This window comes from Microchirus variegatus (assembly GCF_963457635.1).
Source record: "Microchirus variegatus genome assembly, chromosome: 15".
NCBI classification, from domain to species: domain Eukaryota; kingdom Metazoa; phylum Chordata; class Actinopteri; order Pleuronectiformes; family Soleidae; genus Microchirus; species Microchirus variegatus.
In genome coordinates, this window is record NC_139816.1 from 12,528,966 (window position 1) to 12,549,148 (window position 20,183).

At 43.7% G+C, this 20,183-nt stretch overlaps 1 protein-coding gene across 3 annotated transcripts in view; it reads right to left on the bottom strand.

Moving 5' to 3' along the window:
• Nucleotides 1–1,627: 1,627 nt before the first annotated feature.
• eya1 (EYA transcriptional coactivator and phosphatase 1) overlaps nucleotides 1,628–20,183 on the bottom strand; it is a 59,718-nt gene continuing 41,162 nt past the window's right edge. For all 3 annotated transcript variants that reach the window (XM_083901311.1, XM_083901312.1, XM_083901310.1), the window contains exons 12-18: nucleotides 19,122–19,211; nucleotides 8,204–8,262; nucleotides 7,948–8,108; nucleotides 7,591–7,705; nucleotides 7,107–7,228; nucleotides 6,189–6,289; nucleotides 1,628–3,884 (exon numbers count right to left, since the gene is read on the bottom strand). In XM_083901311.1, the coding sequence (XP_083757437.1) occupies nucleotides 3,804–3,884; nucleotides 6,189–6,289; nucleotides 7,107–7,228; nucleotides 7,591–7,705; nucleotides 7,948–8,108; nucleotides 8,204–8,262; nucleotides 19,122–19,211 (729 nt within the window). In that variant the 3' untranslated portion in view covers nucleotides 1,628–3,803. The remainder of the gene's footprint in view (nucleotides 3,885–6,188; nucleotides 6,290–7,106; nucleotides 7,229–7,590; nucleotides 7,706–7,947; nucleotides 8,109–8,203; nucleotides 8,263–19,121; nucleotides 19,212–20,183) is intronic.

Genomic DNA, 20,183 nt, shown 5'->3' on the forward strand with positions numbered 1-20,183 from the left:
ATGGCGTTGTTTATTATTGCAGTACAGTTTTATGGACGGCGGGCGCTTTGCCGGGACGTCCCGGAGAGGAATGCCCAACAGAGGACCTGCAAGGTAATGGCCTCTTTATTTCCACGGAGGAAGGAGGTTGATGTGAGTTCAGTGACGATCGGGGCCTTCAGAGAATAACACGGGTAACTGCTGAGGCTGATTAAAGCACTGAAGCACCTACTGTGTATCTATTAATATAAGCCCATGACATGTTCGCTAAGCGGCCACTGGAACGGCAACATACGAGAAGGACGACACTCGCAAGAAATCAAAACTTCTGGATTGTGAGTCAGGTACATGACACAAGCCAAACAGACACAATCTAGCTCTTATTTTTTATTCCCATCTGTTCTGTTGGAGCAGCCAGTGTGGCTGGCCAACATGCCACAACACCCACTTTTTCTTTCGCAAAATGTCTGGTCTGGCTGTGTCTGATTTACACTGCCAGGTTCTCTGAGCATCGGGAAAACTTATCAAAGAGAACAGAGCTTTATTCTGTGCTACAGAGCGCGATGCACTCCTCTCCTGGACTGAGAGCCAGCAGGGACCTCAGACGCTACTTAGTCTTTCAGCTGTTCGGAAGTGGGAAAAGCACATTTGGGGTCACTGTTGCTGGTGCATTCCAGCGGTAGCAGTCCGACTTTCCTCGTCCAGGCTGGCAGACGCATACTTTTGGACATCGCTCCCACTCCACAAAACACAATTGATATTAAACGGCTCTAAATAAAATTCCACGCATGCTTAATTCTCCGACGTGGTTTTGGAGGCCCGACACTTTCTTCCCTGTCCAGGCTTTTGTTACACACTGGACTCTCTTAGCTGTGACCACCTCATAAAATTGGCCTCATAAATATTTTTCATGCGTTATTTAAACGAACCCAACTCTCTATGACTTGGAGCGGTTAGATATATGTAAATTGCGCATGGAGGCTCCTGCAGACATATACGCTACACGCCTGGAGCTGTTGCCCGTGTTTTCGCTGGACACTGGCTTGACTTCAGGAGCCTCAAGAATGTATGACGCACGTTAGACATTGTTGAGGCTATCAAGAAAAAAAAAAAGGAATTTACCGTTTTTCTCTCACTGGTTAAAAAATATCTAAAATATCAGAAACCACAAAAAATATAAAGAGCCCGTGCTTGCTTCTAAAAGTCACATGCGCTATTCCTAACATAAGTCAGAGCATTATGCAAGCATGCTTGTAATTTAGAAGTTGCCTTGATGTAAAAAAGCATTTTACAGCAGCTATTGTGTGGATTTAAAGGACGTGATTAGCATGTGGGTGTCGAGTGTTTGGTCTAGACTTGTAGCAGCTCCAGTTTCTATTTGCTTCCTACTAGGATTAGTGGCTGAGGCCTGTGACATCAGTGTCAGTCTCTGGACATTAGTGGCACATAGTCATGTCATTCCAGAAATAAGAATATAAGAATACACAATGGAAAGGTATCAAAATAAACAAAGAAATATGTTTTGTAGAAAAAAAAAAAAAGCTCAGATAACATTGAACAGTTCACAAATCAGTTTTATTAATTTAAACACAATCAAATAATAATGTCAAAAAAAAACATCTGTACACATATTTTGCAGACACAACAATCTTTTGCGTTTCACAATGAGGCCCATGTAGTGTAAAGTATTTCCAGTTTGCATTTATGATTGCAACATAATAAAAAAAAAAGAGAACATAAAGCGTACTGTATGAATCTATAAAACATTTCCTCTATTTACCTACCATTACCTTGATCTAGCAGCAATACGTAGATACCCCGCAGCACGGGGGAGAAGTTGTTTTGAGTAGATGGGGGGAGGCGTAAGGGAGAAGAGAGAGAAAGAGAGGGAACCAAATTGAAATGTAAAGGCCAGCAGTGACCATGTGCAAAGGAGGAAAAAATTAGAAACACGAGTCGGTTTCTGCTTAAGAAATTCACAGTCGATAGCACATGTCCTGTATGTTCACAAACCCCTCGAAGTTAGTGGCTTTTCTCTAAACGTTAATTATGGTTTCCACATCCACAGATGTAAAAGCGCTATGGAAAGCACTTCATGTAGTTCAGCGACTTCAAAAAAAAAAAAAAAAGGGGACACAGAGAATGTATTTCCAACGTCGAAATAAAAACACTACATCATACAAAAATTACGCTCGCTGTACAAGAGTTTTCATAACGCTTGTATAAAAAGATAATAAAACCTATTCAAGCCTGCTTATTTAAATATGAGATTTATTCAAATGTTCTCGTTAGAACGGCGTCACGTGCCGTTTAAAAAAAAAAAAAAAAAAACCTATCAGATTTAAGTTTGCGTTTCAAATACATGGGGTCAGGGGCTGCAAGCTGGTGAAATGCCGCGAGGACACAAGTTGTGAGCTACCTTTCTGAATAACTGCAAGAAAACATAAATATTTCTTTCCCTGTGAAATGTGTCGATAAAAAGGACTTGGATTTTAGAGGAGACCTGTTCTGCTATTTCAAGCTGTGACTGAAGTTTTCCAGTAAGGATGAGAAACATCACAGAGTCAGATGAAGAGTCATTGACACTTGACATCCATGCTTTTGGTCTTGACAAAAAAAAAAGAAAAAAGTTTATCACAAAATCCCATTATCTACATATTTGTTTACTGAACAAAACTTTAACACATCAACACTTCCAGGCGTCGCACAAGCTCATGTGCGATGGGATGCCTTTTTTTTTTTTTTTTTTTTTTAAATCTTTTATGTTACTTCACTGAAGAAGCATTTCAAGAGCATGTACCTAAATGAATATAGGAAGGAATAGTCCAGTGATTACAAACTTACACACACACAAAAAAAAGATATCCTCTGTACACGATTGTCTCAGCATTGTAAATAAAGTTTTTTGTAATTTTCTTAAATTATTAGAAAACCCCCTCTCTTGTGTTTCTTCCATAAATGTCTTCCTTTTTCTCGCTGCGGTGGAAATGAATAGTACTTTGTAAAAAGGCACGAGTCTTTTTGTCGTCGAGGTACCTTTCTCGGCGGCGCGGCGCCGCTCACAAAGTCTCCGTTCATAAATAAGAAGCACGGAACTCCGACAGTTAACAGAGGAGCAGTCGCTTTGTCTGTCTGTCTGTCTGTCCCATGACAGAGCGGGAGGATAAAAAGTAGGTGACGGATAAGGAACAGGAAAGAGACGGGAGGCGACGAGCAGAGGGTTTTTAAAAAGGGGGGGGGGGGGTGGTGCGGAGAAATGTCACCACCAGTAGTCAAGGGCCTGTGGTTTACTGTAGCTGAGTTCTGTGGCGAGGTGAGGCGAGGCGAGGCAGCGAGGCCATCAGTAGCTCTGCTCTCCTCACAGGTGTGAACCCCTGACAGAGTCCCGGCACAAACAGGAGGCCGTAAAACACTTTGACAGCTTCAGAAAGCAGCCAATTCACAGTAACCAGGGCAAGCAGCTGCAGCGCCGTAAATTCACCTCTCTCTCTCTCGCTCGCTCTCTCTTTCTCTCCCTCTCCTTCGCCTCCAGAAAAAAAAAAAAGTTTAGGGTTAAGACGAAGTGTGACCGTATGTCAGCACATTAACCGTGTGCTCAGCCTTCTTTTCTTTCTTTCTTTCTTTTTTTTTCCATTCACCTCTTCTTTCCTTCCTGTGAAGTGGAAGACAGACGCCAGGCAGCGCAGGGGGGGGTGGGGGTGGGGGGCTTTTTTTTTCTGAGCTGTGGAGTCTGCGGCAAAGCAATGGGAAGGGGCTGGAGGGCGAAGGTGAAAGGTTGCAGGGTGTGCTGAGGTGGAGCAGGGCGTACGATTGTTGGTGCAGTGCTACAAGTACTCCAGGTCTAGAGCGTGGTGGAGGGCCATGAGGTCTGAATGGCTGGAGATCCTCCAAAAGGGCATGTTGTGCTGTGGACGGGAAAAAAAAGCATCACAGTATATTAAGTTTTATTATTATTATTAAAAAAAATGTTAAATATTTTTTTAAGCCTGGAATTATTATAATAATAACCAATTTCTTTCACTCATTTGTGAAAAGAAAATATATTTTTTTCAGACTGCGGATTAAAGAAACATTAATTTATTACTTTTCTCTGCTTACATCATCACAATAAAAGGTATCGAAGCAGTTGGGATCAATAATCGGTTTCAATAACCAGTCGATTGTCGCTTTAAACTTGAAATAGACACAGAAACGGTTTGCAAATGTGAGACAAAACACACAGCAATTGTGTGCAACGTCTCATAAACCTTTGTTATATCAATTACATCTCACTATATATGTATATATATATATATATATATATATATGTAATGGAATTGTTGGCCAGCAAATTAAAAACATATTAAAATAAATAAATAAATATACATTAAAAAAAAAAAATATATATATTATTTGAATTTAAGGATCTTAAGGACATTTTCCCTTTTTCCTGAAATGTCTAACAGTAAAAAAACTTATAAGAAGTGATAAGAAGATTTACACTGCAGCTTTGACGGTGCATAATCGATGAAAAACTGTCTCGACCATCTTTCTGCTTACAGCTCTGCAGCCAAACAGCCACATCTGTGCCTCTCACTAATTTGCACTAATGTGTGATATTTTACCACCAAACCACCACCACCACCACCACCAGTGCCTTTAGCACAGTGCAAGTGAGCAGTTGCTCGCAAGCAAGAGGACGGAGAGAAACCCGAGTCGCCGAGAATGAAAGGAGCTTGTCAGGTAGAGTCCTCAGCTCCTCAGTGTGTGGAGCCCATTACCCTCCCTTATCAAAGGTATGGCCTCTCCCAGGCATATGTTCCGCTTAGGAGAGCCTGCACTGACCCTTAAAAAGCTCTTTGCTTTTTGTTTGGTAAATTGTCTTTGCTTTTAAGTTTAAAAGCTGGCGATGTTATCTCCGCCTTCTCTCCCTGCCAATGGTAATAACTGAAGGCAGAATTGTTTCAGGGATTTTTTTTTTTTTTTCCTTAGGTGAAGGAATGAGGGCCCGAAAGAACTTTTAGACGTTTTTGCTTTTGTAGTTCCACGCAGTGTCACGTCGTATATATGTGCCTCCTGACGGGTGAAATTGTTGTGTTATTACACGTCCTCTCTGATGTTGACACAGAAACCTTTTACCGCATGGCGTGCCTTGGGACTCTTGCACCAAGATGGGAGGGGGGAAGAAATGCCTCAACCTTCCATCAATGTCACACTCCGACAACTCAAGACTAAGTAAAAATATTTGCATCTTTTTCTGCAATCATCCCTCAAGACCGTATTCCCAGGACACATTTGCTTTCCATAATAACACAGAGCTATTGCTTTACACACTTATCCAGGGTAAAGGTTGCTACTTCTTGTGAATCACTGCCTAATCACTCTTCATCTGTCTGCACGCTTCTGCCCATTGTTTACTGAGAAACAGGTGAAAAAGGAGCTGGAGGCTTTTCAAAGGGAAACTCCACGTCTTCCCTCTGACACCGCGGCTCACCAGACCTGTCAGCCAAATATGCTCCTGAGCCGCTGATTAATTTGCTAATGAATATGTTTGCTGCGTGCATTTGGTTTGCATCCAAACCTGGCAGAGGCTCTGAATACACAAATAATCCGGCAAGAGCCAACACGTTAACGTGGAAAAAAAAACGGGCAAATCGTCCGATTCACCTGAACCGATACTGTCATGTTTCCCCTGAGAAAGGCACAGGAGACGTTGGCCTTGAGCCCGTCGTGATCGGTCTCGTGCTAACAAGCCTGTCATTGCAGTAAATATTCTATTTTCATCAACAATGATTTAAGTCTCCTTTATGCGTGCTCTATTTACGATGTGCCTTCAACGTGAAACCTGAAAGGGCCTGTCTAGCGTTACACATACAGCATTCATGCTGCTCACGGCAGCGAGCTGGAATATATAATTATGCCATCTTTGCCGTCCCCTGCTCTGTAAACCTGAGATGGCGGAGGAAGAGCCCTGATTACACACCACAGTCTCTTGCTCTTGTACTTGGATGAACTATAAGAGGATAAACGGATAAAAGTAAAGGAGGACTGTGGAGGAGGAGAGCTGGAGCGCTGATTACTTTCTTTGCGAGGTTATAGGCAGGTATGTTGTTCTGTTCTGTAGGCATTCACAATGAACTCTCGACCTTATGGAAAGTAATCACAAGTCCTCACTCCATGTACTTCTAATTAATGCTTTCCACCACATGTATTTTTCCAAGATCTCTTACCTTTTTGGAGCCTTGCTCCTCTTCCACACCATCTCCAACAACAATGTAAACAACTTTCCTCCCGAACCTCTGAATTACTCTCTCAAAGCAGCTCTCCTTCCCTGTGAAGGAGCAAATAGAGAGATGTCAGTGGAGCATTGCACGGATGCAAACAGACACACACGTGCACGCTTGCAAACACAAAAGCATCAAGTTGATTCAGAGGCACGGGATGACAAGAGCACCACCTTTTAAAACACCACAAACACAAACTGAGGCTGAGTGTAAACACTTTGAGCTCAGCATGAAGATCGTGATAAGATCGGCCTTTAGATAAAGACAATTTGAAAAGCATTAACTCACTCCTTTATCCTCCTCAAGAATGGGATTTAAATCAGCTAAACAAGCAGCTTGCTGGAGGAGCTTTTTGAAAAGCGCCAGTGTGTTTAAAGTGCCAAGGAACCCTGAGCTGAACTCTGAGCTGATGGGCCTGAAAATGGCACGGGAGTGAAGCTTGATGTTTATTTTGCATTTGAAACAGTGAAGAAGGGGAAAGACCAGAGGAAAGAGCAGGGAGGGGGGGGGGTGGAGGAGGAAGAGGCAAAGAGGGGGTCCTGTTGCTGTGGAATGACATAAATGTGCAGAAGTGGTTTCATATGCAGAGACTGAGCAGGAGAGGCCTGGGGAGGCCCAGCAAAGGCCCAGCTCCAGAAAAATAATCCCAGGCTGATTAGGCCGAATCCTTCATAGAGGAACATCAACCCTCTCCGGTGACTGAATCTCCCACCCTGTCCACACCTCCGCCCTGTCACTGAGGTAGCATTATGTGTCTTAACTGTTTACACTCACACTGCGAAAATAGCAAGCCCCTCGTGATCGATTGTTGACAGAAGAGAGACTAACAAAGGCAATCACGCGCACACTTCCCCGAATATTTACCTATTTTGGTTGCACTATAAATATTCTCGATAGGAAAGACGATTCCCAAGCCATAGAGCAAGACCTTAGCCAGGGCAGGGATGAGCTGCGTGGTGGTCACCAGGATATTCACACAGTTTGACCTGAATTAGAGAGGCAGAGGAGGAGAGGAAAAAGAGCATGACATCATTTTAAATCACTCCCAGGGAGGACAAAAGAAAAACACAGCATCTTGACAATGCACACAAAGCAATGTATCAATTGTGCAAAACATGTTCTCAAAAGAAAGATTGTATCTTATTTATAAAAAAAAAAGAAAGAAAAAAATCTCTTAACACACTTATTTTTCCTAAATCAAAGAACGAAGCCTGTCCAAAGGACAAATTTGGACCATTGGTGTTTTCTTTAATAGCATGGGAGCATGGGGTTGACTTATTTGCAACACATGCGAGTCTATGTATGTGCGGTGTGGGACTGGGTACAATTTTCCTCGCCGGAGTCCTACCTTGAGTGGATTAATGTTAGTGCTTTCAGTGCCAGTGTTAACCAGGAGTCCGTCAAGGCTTCAATTTCTGCTCGCAATTGCAACCAGGCTTCCCTTTTGGCTGGTCCCAGCAGACCTGAAATGCAGGGTAACATTGTTTGGGTTGGACCAGCCCTCTAAATACCACTGAAATTTTCAAAATGTACCCTGACCAAGTGCTGTGGCATATGTGCTTTCAGAACACACACACACACACACACACACACACACATACACACAGAGACACACAAACGCTCACACATCACAATCAGGGCATGTGCAAGCTAATTTTCTACCGGACAGATCTGTGCAGAGCAGCGCTGCTTGCTGGGGGATTACCTCCAACGTTATTTTTGTAGGTGGTGTAGATTTCTTTTACTCGTCTGTAGCGGAAGGCCAGTTTCCTCATCCAGTCCACGCCCCCTCGCACCCCTGTGGCCAGACACAGGTTGGCACTGGTCGCCGCTGCGTGGAAGCCGTCGGCGCCGAAGTTGTACGTACTGAAATAAGAAAATAAAAAAAAATTCAGTTGGTGCAAACTCCTTATTCACATACATATATGTAGATGTTTGTGTGCCGACTGCTGATGTTTTACCTCAGATCCTGGCCGTTGTCGTCGGAGGACACATCGTCGATATGTACCTGGTCACATTCCTGCAAAACAAGAACAAAATTGATTTTGAGTGATGTGGAAAAATTTAATTAGTCAGGAATTTGTGCTCCGGCCTGACACTTTTTTCCTTTAATCCTGCTTAACCTTGACTTTTTGAATCACCTCTTTAATTTATGTTCCCGCTGTATCTCACTGCTCTGAATGGGTTGCAACCACTAGAGGGGTCTAAAGATATATATACACACACACACACACACACAAAATACTAACCCAGCAACTTTTTCACAGTCTCCAGTTTTGCATTGGAACACCTATATCTGTGAGTAACATAATAACATAACACACAGTAGAAGGATGCAGCCAAATACTGTGAGTAATGTGCTACTAATGGTCTGTGTGCGTGTGTGTGTATAGGTATGTGTGTCAGCGTGTGTGTGAGTATCTCTAAACAATGTGCACACACACTCCTCCTCCCCTGTGGGGATGGGGTGCCCGGGCCGGGCTCGTCTTGGAAAGGTAGAGGGATTCTGCAGCTCTGCGCTGATTTCACTAGTACACAGTAACACAATCCAGACTTTCTGGTAAATGTAACCTACTAGAAAAATTGAACCTGATGCTAACCGCCAATGAAATTATGACCTCTGATTGCTGCTGCGCCACACACCAACACAGCCCCGGGGCCAGTCAGCCAGCCGGCCGGCAAGAGAGAGCGCAGGAGAAAGCAGACTGAAAATCTGTTATTAGTTTTCCATTTATAGGAACACTCCAGTGCCTCCCCCTTCCTCCTCCTCCTCCTCCTCCTCCTCTCTCTGCCCCGTGCAGCCAGCTTGCAAATGTGAAGGAGTCCTGCCTTGGCATTGAGATCAACACATTTCACACTGGACAAGGAAGAGAATCTAGTTAAGATGGCAAAAAAAAAAAGCTTAAGCAACAGCCTTGTTAAGAGCAAAATGTTTTGAACCGATTGTGACATCAAGATTTTGCTCTAACGTAGAGCAAAAACTCAGCATTTATATCCTTATGAAGCGTCTGAAGGAATTTCACAAGAAAGCAACAGGTTTGCAAATTTGGTGTTGACTCAACTGATTTAAGTTATGTGAGAAATAATAACTGAATTCCTCCATGCTCAAATTCACAAACTCCCAATTCTGTAAGCGTTTTAAATTTAAGTTTCATCCGGCAGTTAAGACACCCAAACACAGAAAAGGACTTCCTTGTTTTAAGTCAATCTAACTGAGGCCAAATGCTGACGTTATTGCATTCCTCTCTAATGCTCTAGCAGGGTAAGGGTAAGGGCTTTGGACCGTAAACCTTTTTTATTTTACTGGTTCCCCTCTGAACAAATTTTTCATCTCCCTGGATTTGTGGGGAGAGGGAGGGGAAGAGCGACGTGAGGAGAAACTCAAACCAGCTGTTCTTTAACAGAATTAAAATCTTGACCCCCAACCCCAGCTCTAATGCAGCCATTCTCTCGCCAAGCCTCTCCCAGCAAGCCCCGAGATCCAAAGAGGAAAAGACTTTGACCCCGTGAACCCTCTCTCCCCTCCTCTCGGGGGCTCCGGCACCCCGATAAGGGGGTGGGAGGGCAGAGAGGTGGATATGGAGGAGAGCGGCGGGCAAACACGGAGTCCAAAGTGACCTCACATGGAGCGAGGCCTGTGTTCCAGAAGATGGACTGCCAATTGAAGCTGGGGTGCAGGTCGGGGGCTCGTAGCTCTGTCGACCTAATCTGTTTCCAGACACTCACCAGCAAATCTTTAATAGATGAAGAAAGCGGCAATTTGTCCCAACTTGGTGATCATCAACTTGTGGATAATTTATGTTCACAAATTATCCCAAAAGTTTCCTCAGGGCAGAGACTGAGCCAGAAGTACCGACGTGCTTAATTCCTTAAGTCGTGCAGGCATGTCTGTTTGTTTAGGAAAACAAAAACCACCCGCTGGGTTAAGCACCACATAAAGGCGCATTTCAAAGACCTCCCATTCTGGTGCAAGTGAGTGGAATGCTTCTATTATCCAGTAATTACCCGCTGATGAGTCTAACACAATCAGACAACTGCACAAGCCGCTGCCACCTCTTTCACTTCACTTTATTCCCACTCCTTTACCTACTTCATTGCCTAATTACACGCCGTCTCCCGGTGAAAATAGTTCCTCATTTTATTTCTCCTATGTCATGAGTTTCTCAGGGTCTGACACCCAGCATGGATCAAAACAGTCACCCGAGAACGACATTACTCAGCTGGTTAATTATGGGCGCGCTCAAGGTGACACGGCACAAAATTTAAACTCGATATACACAAGTATATTTGAGTAATTAGGACGAACCGGAGCCATAATAAAAGCTGCCTGATTATGTGTGTAAAGCTAATAAACACAGCAAACCTCGACGTGCGTGTTAAAAATTCACAAGTGTTTGCAGTTTGAATTTTTATCCTGAAGAAATTAGAACACTTAATTAAGTGTGTGTACTTGCATTTGTTACCTATTTAGGACCTTTTCTGACATAAACACTGAGTGGAATGAGTGGAAAAACCTGGACCTAATGAGGCAGAGCGTCATTTCTGAGGGTGTTAAGGGCTAACATTGAGGTTTAGGCATTAAACGGTTACGGTTAAGGGCTAGATAACACGTTGGTTAGGCCGTCCAAATTAATAAAAGTCACTGCAGTGTCCTAAGAAGAATGGCTGTGCAAACCTGTGTGTGAATAAAAGAAGAGGGCTGCTGGAAAAACTGCACAGGCTCCAACAATTACTGTTCCCAGCTGGGGCTGGCATAAACCTCTGCACTGGCTCCCAGGGAGGACTGGAGAAGGTAATGGAGGAGGTGGCTGTGGGTAATGTCGTACAGTAAGCCTTACACATACTCATTAGGAGCCACTTCTGAAGGCCCCATAAACACCATAGAGCCCATTGAACGGCGCAGGTTCACGTCAGTTAAGCGCAGTCACCGAGTCAAAGTGGTAAAGGAACAATGAGAAACATTACGGGGAGGTGGGTTTTTACTAAGTGCTAGATTCAGTGGCTGGAGGTGTCAAATGAAAACCACCTTTCTTAGACTGATGGATTATTAAATGTGAAAGAAGCAGAACAGATTTGACAAATGCACCTGGAGCAGGAGGAAAGGAAAAAATCCCACAGTAATGTGCTTCTTTAAGAAATAAGTGCCTCTTTCTAATTAAAAAACTCTTAGCAGTTAATAACAATAATTCATAAGCATGGAACCCTATATCCACACAGTACGTTGACGAGAAATTACAACAAAATGAAATATTGTGGCCGCCTAAAAGATTTTAGATTTTAAAAAACATATTAACATAGATTTTTTTCTGTAAATCGAATTTCTCAAAGTTGGACTAACGCACGTGCAAGCTCCACATTTCACATCCCCTGGCTTTGACCTGGAAAATAACAGAAGAGCCGGTAGAAGGAAGAAGAAAAACAGAAAAATCCAGACTTAGGACAGGAGAAGACCAATTTTATGCTCTGTCAGTTAAAAGAATGAAGTTAAAGGTGCATTATGTAATAAATCTAAAGCAACTGGCCATAAAATCCTCCTAATATGTCACAGAGACTCAGTAATGATATTCATATAACAAACTGAACTCACCAACAACAACAGTACAGCCAAAATATTTGCATTAAAAAAACATTTTGGAGACTGCAAATCATGTTTATGTTTTGAAATCATGTTTTGGCATGTGGCGCCACCTACCGCCGTCTACCAATCACTGCATTCAGTAGAGTCTCAACTGCCGAGCAACCATGGGTTGCCAGTTACGTCAGAATGTAATAACCGTTTTTGGCCACATTCTTACATATGGCACCTTTAATGGATGGAAGAAAGACGAAAAAGAAGAAAAAATGCCACCAGCTAAGGTCGTTTTGTTCTGTGACATAACAGGTCAAAAGACCAACACCTAATAATGACAGGGACATCTCATAAAGTGGAGGTGGACACACGGTGGTGCTTATATACTGCGACAAGGAAGCTGTGTATGGAAATGTACTGACTGTTAAATGGATGCACTATTAAATGCCCAAAAAAACAACAACACAACAAATACGAAGAAGAATTTAGTGCCCACAGAAGTTAAGAAATAAGTGTTGTTTGGACAACACCAACAACAGAACGACAAGCATTCATTATGAATGAAGGAGAACAGAAATCTAGGAATGTCTTGGAACCTTTTGAACATCTCTTTACGGCCTCTGTTCTCCTTTCACCGAGCAAACGGTGGTCCCTCTAAAAACCGACAATAACCACTAACTTTCACCAGATGTTCCTACTGTACTCAGGAGTGAAGACTGTCCACACGAAGCCATCACAATTATTCCTGTTTGCTACATTGTTTTCGGTGACAAACACACGTCTTTATCTGTACAGGAAAGAGAGAAACAACATGTACAAGTGAAGCCAGGATGAGTCGCTCACTCGCTCTCTTCCTCTTTGCTGTCTCACCACTGGCTTCTCACCGGGGAGGAAGTTATCAGAGCCCTCTTTGTTCCCTTGGCATCTGTCATTAAGCAATCAGCAATGTCGGACGGAGTCTTCCTGTAGCTCTGGAAAGAGCTCAGAGTGGTGACTGCAGCAGTCAGAGCCAGACAGAAGGAAAAAGACAAAAAACCCAAAACACAGGAAGGGTCGCACTATCTGAATTAACCTTTAGACCCCTTTTTCCCCATTGAGGTCACCAACATGTCCACGTATTAGCTGCCCTCAATCTCTTGCTTTATTTCACATCTTCTCTCTATCTCAGGTGAGCAGCCAGGGAAGGGGGTGGGTGGTCAAAACCAGTGTAAGCGATAACAGCCATCATCACAGCATTCTTTCTGACCCTACAGCCTAATGCCATGTGAAAAAGACTCATCCATGGTTCGCAGGTTCTCAATACTACCACTCCACCGGCAGAGGCTGTCATCCCCCCCCCCCCTCCGCCCCCGTGGTCTGTGACCCCCAGCAACTTCCTTCTCTGTTCCCACCACAGGCACCCTTGTCTGGGGAGGGTGAGGAGAAGGGTGAAGAAGGGAGGAGGAGGAGGAGGAGGGAGCTGTGATTACCTGGGGGTTGAACACAGGATGTGGGCAACAAAGGAAGAGTTCTTCGAAACCCACTTCATTCCAATCCACAATCTGTGCTTGAACAGTCATGGAATTCAAACAGCAGCGCCAAACAAAGCACAGGTATAGAGCTGTCTATGCTGGTTTTACAAAAAAAAAAAAAAAAAAAAAAGAAATCACACAATCCCGAGGGGGGATCCAGAGGTAACGCATGAACCCGGGCTGAGTGCTGTTATGAAAAGTTGGATAAGAAGTAAACGTAAACTCCACAGGTAGCGCAGAGCAAAACATAAATTAGCCACGTGTGATGGACGAGCGGCTCCTTATTATTTCCTATTTTTTGGCAATGCAAAAATAATGGTGCGCTCTTTTGAGCGCCATTAAATTCAATATCAAATCTCAGTCATTACAGAATTCTCCACCCAACCCCCCGAAACAAATGTATCCGCAGAGAAACTGTCCATTCCTGCCAAGGGAACGTTGTTTGGACAAATCTGTCACACTGACTTCACTCTTCTCGTCTGCCACAGACCATGCTGGACAGGTGCCTCCGTCTTCTTTTAAATATTGATGGTAAGAAATCTTAAATATCATAATTTGTCACCAGACATGTTATTTTTTCCACGCACACCCAACTCCCGATTGGTGCTTGAACGGGCTGTGTTGGGATAACGGGTTAAGGGCGGGCAGTAAGGTGGAGCAAAGATTGACATGAAGTGGCTTTCAAACCTCCGCTGTGTCTCTGTAGTCTCTCCAAAACACATCAGTGAACCCCCGCTTTGAGACCTGATGGAGTTGTGTCAAGGATGTGACAGAAGTGCTGCACCAGTGGCCAAGCGAATTAGGAAATACCCACATCACTATGAAGAACATCTGACAAAACACGCCATGTAGAAAATGTTCACGTATACAGTTGCAATTCGGTTGAGGCAGCATAATTTACTTTGAAATGGGGGAGAGAGAAAAAAAAAAAGGGACCGTGAACTAATCTCTGGTTGCCCTTATTACTGGGAATAAAATCACATACATAAAAAAAAAAAAAATTCAAGGAAAATGAAATAAAAGCTACCAATCATATGAAGTGGCAAGTGCAGGATCTGACCCGCTACAGTGGGACATAAAACCAACAGAATGGCTCCACGCTAAGAGGCTCTGGAGAGCCATTTCAGACATTAGGAGAAAGGTAACCGTGCATTTCACGGCACTTCTCATTAACAAGCAGACCCTGGGTGAGAGTGACAGAGGAGGTTTGAACCCTTGCGAGTGCCAGAGTGGGAGCCATAAAGGCGATCCAGCTCAGTGAGTCACAGAACACGGTGTGTACGTTCAAGTGTGAGAGTTTCAAACTTCTCGTTTAATGCCTTGTACTTGTGTACATGACGACTTTGCAGCACGACGTGTTTAGAGTGTGTGTGTGTGAGAGAGAGAGAGCTGCACGCAGCATGGAGGCATCAGTGGACTAATTTAAAATGTTCCCACCTTTGGAGAACTCTCCCTCCTCCTCTCGCTGTGAGTGGTTTGCCCCCATGCCCTTTATGCTCCAGACAGGGAGTGTTGTTTTCTCACCCCGGGAGGGGGGAGACGGCAGCCCCCGTACCCCACTGAGAAGGGGAGCACAGGGGGATCGGCCAACGACACCGAGGCCTCTGGTTCCCACATACTGCTCGGTGTTGGGGTTTGGGCTGCAGCAGCGCACCTACAGTAAACTCACACCCTGAGTCCGCAGCAGAGCTGTCAGTCTTCCCAGTGAGCTCTGCGTCAGTGGGCTTCATTACACACATCACTTTAGACCATCAATTAACTCATGCCCGTTCACCCCCCCCCCCCCCACACACACTACAGTTCCAGCCAGGGAAACTGCATCCAATGAAGCCAAAAAACAACAAATGTTCCTTGTAATTGACTTATGAATACATAATTTGGAAAAAAGTGTTGTTTTCTTTAGTTAGTCCAAATGAATGGAAGCCAATGCAGTGTCCTAACAAGGTTGTGTAAACCTGTGTGTGTGTGTGTGTGAAGGAAGGCTGGGCCGTGTTGATAGAGCTGGTGAGTGACGATTCAGAGGAAAGTCATAAAAAGAAAGAGGGCATGCCGGAGGGGTCAACAGGGATCAGTTTCACCCTTACGTCTCTCTCTCTCTCTCTCTCTCTCTCTCTCTCTCTCTCTCTCTCTCTCTCTCTCTCTCTCTCTCTCTCTCTCTCTCTCTCTCTCTCTCTCTCTCTCTCTCTCTCTCTCTCTCCGTCTTACTCCTCTGACCTTTTCCTGGATCAGCACACTCTCTCTCCCTCTTTTAATCCACTGCTTAATCGTCAGTTCACAAATGATTTCCCCTCCTCTTCCACACACACACACACATGCGCAAGTGGAGTACAATATTATGCTTAATTGTGATGTTTTAAGGGCTGTAAAACCCCTTATTAGTTCATAACTGATGTATGAATTGTAATGACTAGAGGCACACAACACTGAACTGCATATACTGTGATGATTTAAGGAAGTGTAGTCCGTATTTAATGTTCCTGCGCGGAGTCTGGCAGGACAACAGGGTTAAGAATTAGATGGGCCACTAACACACACACACACACACACCGTTAGGCCACTATACTCTGCACCTGTGTTTCTGCACAGACTCTGGGGTCTCCCTTTATGGCTTAGACTAAATTAGATGGACCATATGCATTTCTGCACATGCTTAAATACATAACTGTTGCTGGCTGCGGTATTTATAGCTGGACTCTATTTAGCTCTATCTTAGATGGAGGACTGTAAATCAGCAGACAGGAAACACAACTGGTTAGGCATCGCTGAGAACTGGCACTTAACACTCAGACTGGGCCAAGTCAGTTTAAGAGAGAAGGTCTCTGTGCCTTCAAGTAAATGTCACTCCTCCTTTGGTGTGATGGGTAATGACAAAGTGTCCGCGGAGAGGTCTTTACGTTGCACTATTTAACCTCTATTTATACTTATAGTCGCCATGGAAAAAGAACATCTTCAGCTCGTAAGAGACTTAAATAATTTGATTACCGATTATTGGGGAGCGGAGCACGTAGATTTTTCAAAAAAAGAGATTTATAAGCAGCCTGCGCAGCCAATTCATCTGTGAGCAGTTTCATCACACATGAAAAGAAATCAAAACACGGGACAGATGTTGAGCAAAACCACATTTAAGCGTTGTCACAAACTGCCATTCTTTTTAAATGATTTGGGGCACATCTATTAAATAAAGTGCAGCTACAATGGATTCTACATGGCCTGGGCATAAGGAAATATTTAACCAGCCAATTGCAGCCAATTAACTTTGATCACTACGACTGCTTTTGGAATCTCAGTCACTTGCATGTATGGGAGGTTATGGAGATTTTCTCTCACTCTCTACATCTCTCTCTTGCTTCCCTAGGGCTGTCGCAATAACTTAAAGGTGCCATATGTAAGAATGTGGCCAAAAAAACGGTTACTACATTCAAATTCAAAATACCGAGGTCTTTTAGGTTTCGTTTTCTGACGTAACTGGCAACCCTTGGTTGTTGGGCAGCTGAGACTCTACTGACTGCACTAATTGGTAGATGGCGGTAGGTGGCGCAACATGCCAAAACATGAATTCAAAACATAAACATGATTTGCAGTCTGCAAAAAAATTTTTTTAATGCAAATATTTTGGCTGTACTGTTTTTGTTGGTGAGTTCAGTTTGTTATATGAACATTATTCTCTGTGACATATTTTATGGCCAATTGCTTTAGATTTATTACATAATGCACCTTTAATGCTACAGTATGAACGAGGCTATCACAGAAGGAGAAGTAAAGATATCACAGTCACTGCACTGGTGGCTAAACAGGTGCCGCGTCCCTTTAAGACATTGGTTCTCAAAGTGCGGCCCGCGAGCCAATGGCGGCCCTCAGAAACATTTCTGGCGGCCCACAATGAATTACAGTTAGTTAGTTAGATAGTTTTAATCCAGGAGCTATGAAGCTTGTTAAATGTTTATTGGACATTACTGGATACAGACCAATAAGGGTAAACTGTAGAACAGCAATCTGGTCATAAAAATTATTACCAATAGGATTTTTTTTGGTGGCCCTCAGTCCAATATTGGGTTCCTAAATTGGCCCTCAGGTATCAAAACTTTGAGAACCCCTGCTTTAAGAGCACCAGTGTGTGACAAGCTGCAAACCACGTATTATGCCACTTCCTCTTAGGCTGGCACTGTGCTGTGTCTAATACACTGTTCTCTTACTTCATAGATTTTTGCTTTGAAAGCGACATAATGTCTCCAAAGTCATAACACGGTGAATGGCACCTCTGCTAAAGCCTAAGCAAGTCTTCATCGCCCACATTGGCACTATGTAGTTTTCTGGTTTTGGGTCAGTGCCACAAAAAGAACTACAACATTCTACTTTACGGCAGACGTCATAACCCCACGGGGTTAGATTTAGTTTCTAATATCTGTAAAAATAAAACAAGAAAATCATATTTTATAAAATGCTCCAACTTAGGCTACTGTACCTGGTCTGAAGACACGGTTGCTTGCACATTAGAAGTCCTGCTTCAGAGCTCAGAGCGGTATCATTGGCTCGTCAACAAATGCCAGTTACCTCGACTGGTGTAACAAACAATATCGTTTAACTGTGTGTGTGTGTGTGTCTGGTGGTGGTGGGGGGGGGGGAACCTGAGAGCAAAATCCTACACTGTGACTATCAGTCCGCTGGAAAAACACTCGTTTACACATACAAACACAAGTGTGAAAGTGGACGACATAAACGCCTGACAGACTCTGTTACACCGAAGGAGAAGATATTAGAGAGGGAAGACGGAGGGAGTAAAAAAAAAAAAAAGAAAAAAAAGAGGACTCATGACACGCCACTACAGTGTTGATCTCTGCAGCTGCTCTGAATGTGTGGGTGTTGCAATATTGCATACTGTGGTTTTAAGGACACTTTCATTTATCTCTTAAGTCTTACACAGTGACAGCCCTACATGGTTTTTTTCCCCCTGCTCTTCCTTGAGTTTGCTTCATGTGACAACAGCGGACACGGTGGTGAGTAATGACACTTGGCCGCACAGATCTCTTCGCACTGAAGTATCAAACAAAACATGTCTTCAGGGATTTAGAATCGCTGGGAGAAGAATACAGAGTGGTGGAGACGGGGAAAGAAATCATGATAAAAAAAAAAAATGTAATCGTAAAAAAAAAATTGTGCACAGAGAGCAGGTGTTAAGGGAAGAACTATGAATATTAATTGCTTTTTTTATGCAGATGAACCTGGTTTGACATCACAGTCTGGACAATAAAAGTGGGTGAATATGAATAAATGTGGCGCACACTTTTCTGAACACAGTCCAGCCTCTCTGACCCTGTGGTCGACACCACCATCACACACACAGACCTTCTATATTCCTGTGCCCCAGGGGCAGATTGTACACTAGCAGTACATGAATCGGAGGAGTGAAGAGGCACAGGGGAGAATAAGACTGCAGGGGGATTTCATGCTGTGACGGGGAGAGCGTGTAGTGTAGGTGGACAGCGACACCCAGCACACAGCATGACACACACACACACACACAGACAGAGCGGCCACAGAAACACTAGAGCCTGACAAATTGCACTGGCCGCTAAGGGAGTGAGAGGTGGGTGCAGGACTGGTGACCCAGGAACGACAGAGACTGACAGCACATGTAAAATTCATGGTGTCCCTCTGGCTCCGAGGTAATACTTCACCACTGTGTGACTGATCACTGAGTAACAGACTCCACACGATAGAAAAAAAAAAATGACACATGAATTGAAATGAATTGTTTTGAAGCTCCCGTTAGAGGCAGAGAAAACACAAACACACACCCACCTCTAAGTCGTTAAAGAACAAGTGTGTGTCGGCCAAGTTGAAGATCATTTCTTCCATCCTCAGGCCTAGTGATACAGATGTGGGTGGGTCCTGGAAAAAAAAAAGAAGAGGGAAAAAAGCAATTAAAAAAAAAACCTAGCAACCTTTTCTTTGACTATTTTTTCCTGCATATTCCTCAACAGGCGACTCCCGTAAAATAAGACATTAGCTGGACTTGAAAGTTTCAGCCTCTGTTTACGACTCTCTGAAAGGGACTGAAATAGTCGTCAGAAATGCAGCAGACTTGGATGAATGCAGTAAAAGCATGTCTCTTCTCAGGAGGGGGGGGGGGGGGTCACTTCAAAAGAGACACAGGGGTCACAGTCACGTCGTAAATTAGCCATTCGCCGCATACTTGCGCCGATGCATCGTTTGATTCCTCACAATTCACTCACGAGGTTGTTTTTGCCTTTTAGATGACCGACAGAAACACGTGATAAATAACTCAAATGTGAGGTAAATACAGATAATTCGTTCAATTAAATCGTGATCTCTGTCGAGTCATGCGACGTGTGCTCTGATGGTGATATCTGTCTGTAAGACAATACCCGGAGAGGAGGGAACTACACTGTAAATAGTTAATGAGACTGTGACAATGTGTACCATTTTCGCATTATCTTCAATTTTGCTTTTAAATTTAAGTCCAGGAGGGGAAAACATGCTCTTTTTTTTTTTATTTTATTTTTATTAATTAACTAAAAAGAGGCACTCCCATTCTTTTTGTTTTTCCACAAATTGGATTTTTATCTTAAATCTCTTATCAGCCAATCGTCTTCGGCAAAGGATGAAGGCAGACAATGGCAGGCCAAAGAGGAGGATTTTCAGCAGCTGCACGAGACTTAGGTTAAAGACTCGGGCTCTGCAGGGACCAGGACCAGGAGCAGGGATTACAGAGTTAAACCACCTGAAGACACACCTGAGCTTTCCACTGATTAGCTGTCACGCCCGACAATGCTTATGTTTTCACTAAAATGACAAGGACAAACCACACAAGTAGACCTCAATCCCCCCTTCTCCTTCCTC